The sequence below is a fragment of the Triticum aestivum genome, chromosome 6D, assembly GCF_018294505.1.
Source record: "Triticum aestivum cultivar Chinese Spring chromosome 6D, IWGSC CS RefSeq v2.1, whole genome shotgun sequence".
Lineage (NCBI taxonomy): Eukaryota > Viridiplantae > Streptophyta > Magnoliopsida > Poales > Poaceae > Triticum > Triticum aestivum.
This window is the reverse complement of record NC_057811.1, coordinates 462,647,831-462,649,868: the sequence shown is the minus strand read 5'-3', so window position 1 is coordinate 462,649,868 and position 2,038 is coordinate 462,647,831. Positions and strand designations below refer to the sequence as shown.

Below are 2,038 nucleotides of genomic sequence, written 5' to 3'. Positions count from 1 at the left end.
AGTGGGGTGACTTAGAGCAAGATCGAGGGCATGGGAAGCAGAGGTATGTAGAGAAACTCCTGTGGGCCGGTCTGAAGAACGGAGAAGGGTCTGAAGAACAGAGAACATGACACAGCTCCAACCAAGCAGAGCACAATGGAGAACTTCCATAGTTCTGATGTTTGCCTGTCGCGAGCTGTCGCTATGTAATTAAGTCAAAAAGGTAATTAATTCTCAAATATGTATCTAGGAAAATATTAATCATCCAGCACATTTAGCTGGCTCCAGGAGAAGGAATCGTCAACTCGTTTCTACCACAGAAAAGGTAAAATTCTAGACACCAAAATAGCATGAAATTAAAGGCCCTGACACAAGCCCCAACAGGCCAACACACGAGACCAAAGTTCTTTGAGGCCCTGACAGCAATCAAGCAGCAACTATATATCAGGCATTTAGCTGTGCAAGATTTACCACCAATTGCGCAGCAGAGATCAAACAAATAGCCTTTTGGGTAGAGATCAACTAAATAACAATTCAATAACAACATTACAATAAAAAACGAGAGTTGGCTCAGAGAGCAAGATGAATACAACGACGCACATACATGAATAATATAACACTTACAGGAAACTAAATAAATAACGAGAGATCGATCGCACGATAGCTGGCCATGCACGGCGGCTGGAGCCTGGAGATCCTTATCCCTCCTGGCTTACATGGGAGGGAAAGGACTCGAACTGAACCCCAGATCGGAGAATTGCGTCTGCATCATCATACCACCGCCGGAGAAGCCGGCGCCGTCGTGGCTGGCATTGCCACCGTAGACCTGGGTGCCGACGTCCCCACCGGAGCTCACCATGTCAAGCCAGCCTTCCTCCTCCTGCGGTGACGCCAGATACAGCGGCGGAGACCCCATGTCGATGTTGTTGGTGCTGACGCATGGAGCTGGCGGCGGCGCCTGGACATGGTTTTTTCCCATGCGTTCGCCGAGGCTCTTGAGGAGCTCGTCCACCTTCCAGCCAAGGCGGGCGAGCTCCTCAACGCTGAGATCAACGAGGCCTGGGTGGTTGCCGTGCATGATGTTGTAAAGGAGGTACCTGATCTCGCTGTCCTGGCACTCGCGGCGAGCCTTGTCGACCTGGTCCCGGAGCTTGGCGATGCGCTGGGTGAGGAATGCCTCCTGGTCCATCGTCTTCTTGCAATGCCCCAGCTCCGGCATGCTCTTGAATTCATTCAGGATATCCACCGCCTCGGCGTGGGAAGGGAACACCTTAGGTTCCGCGTCGCTCTCGCCGTACACCACCACGCAGGTCTTGACATCGCACATGGTGGCCAGCTCGGTCGCCTTTTTCATCAGGCTCCTGAGACGCTTCCTGAACCTAGAGCGCCGGGTGGAGTCGTGGGTGATGTACTTGAGGGTCACCTTCTTGCGAGCCATTGCCGGCAAAGGGATAAAACTAGCCAAGGTAAGGAAAGTTGCTGGTTTAGGCAGGGAGGAGGGGTAGATTTATAGTGGAGAGATCCCCAAGGAATTAATTTCATGATATGCCAATAGATTGGGAGAATATTGCATAAGATTTACTGCCTTAATTGTGCCCATATGTAATTTTGGCACCCATTTAAACCGTCCTTTTATAACTTTGTATATTTGGTGTCCATTTAAACCTTTTAAATTTATGCGCGTGTGACCGTTGGCCCCTTGTATCACGAGAGCACGGTAAATTGTACGCGCGCAGATGGTTTCCCCGCAACGTAATCGTTCGTTTTGCAATGCTTCATGTGCGACGGATGTCATCGCACTAAGCGCATCAAGCCGTGCAAACGAATTGAGCGAGCACAAGTCAATGTTGCTCCTATCCAACACGCAAAAGAAGACATTATTAACCAACAACATGCAAAGCCATCGATGATGTTTTACCACCCGCCCCCTATTAAGCAAAAAAGTAAACATCTAGGGACGATAATGGGGTTAACCATAAGTAGTTATTCGTTATCGCTAGTGGGTCAATTGCACCAACGGGCCTGTCATTGGTACTATACGCACAATTTGCACGCAAAT

The 2,038-nt window shown here is 49.6% G+C and overlaps 1 protein-coding gene across 1 annotated transcript; it reads right to left on the bottom strand.

The window, feature by feature from the left end:
- Window positions 1-691: 691 nt before the first annotated feature.
- On the bottom strand, window positions 692-1,417 carry LOC123142864 (agamous-like MADS-box protein AGL80). Its single transcript, XM_044561581.1, has one exon. It carries the CDS (start codon window positions 1,415-1,417, stop codon window positions 692-694), a length of 726 nt encoding a protein of 241 aa, XP_044417516.1.
- Window positions 1,418-2,038: the final 621 nt, after the last annotated feature.

What these genes read in the sequence shown, in the direction of transcription:
- LOC123142864 (XM_044561581.1), bottom strand. Translation starts at nt 1,417, where the DNA reads ATGGCTCGCAAGAAGGTGACCCTCAAGTACATCACCCACGACTCCACC.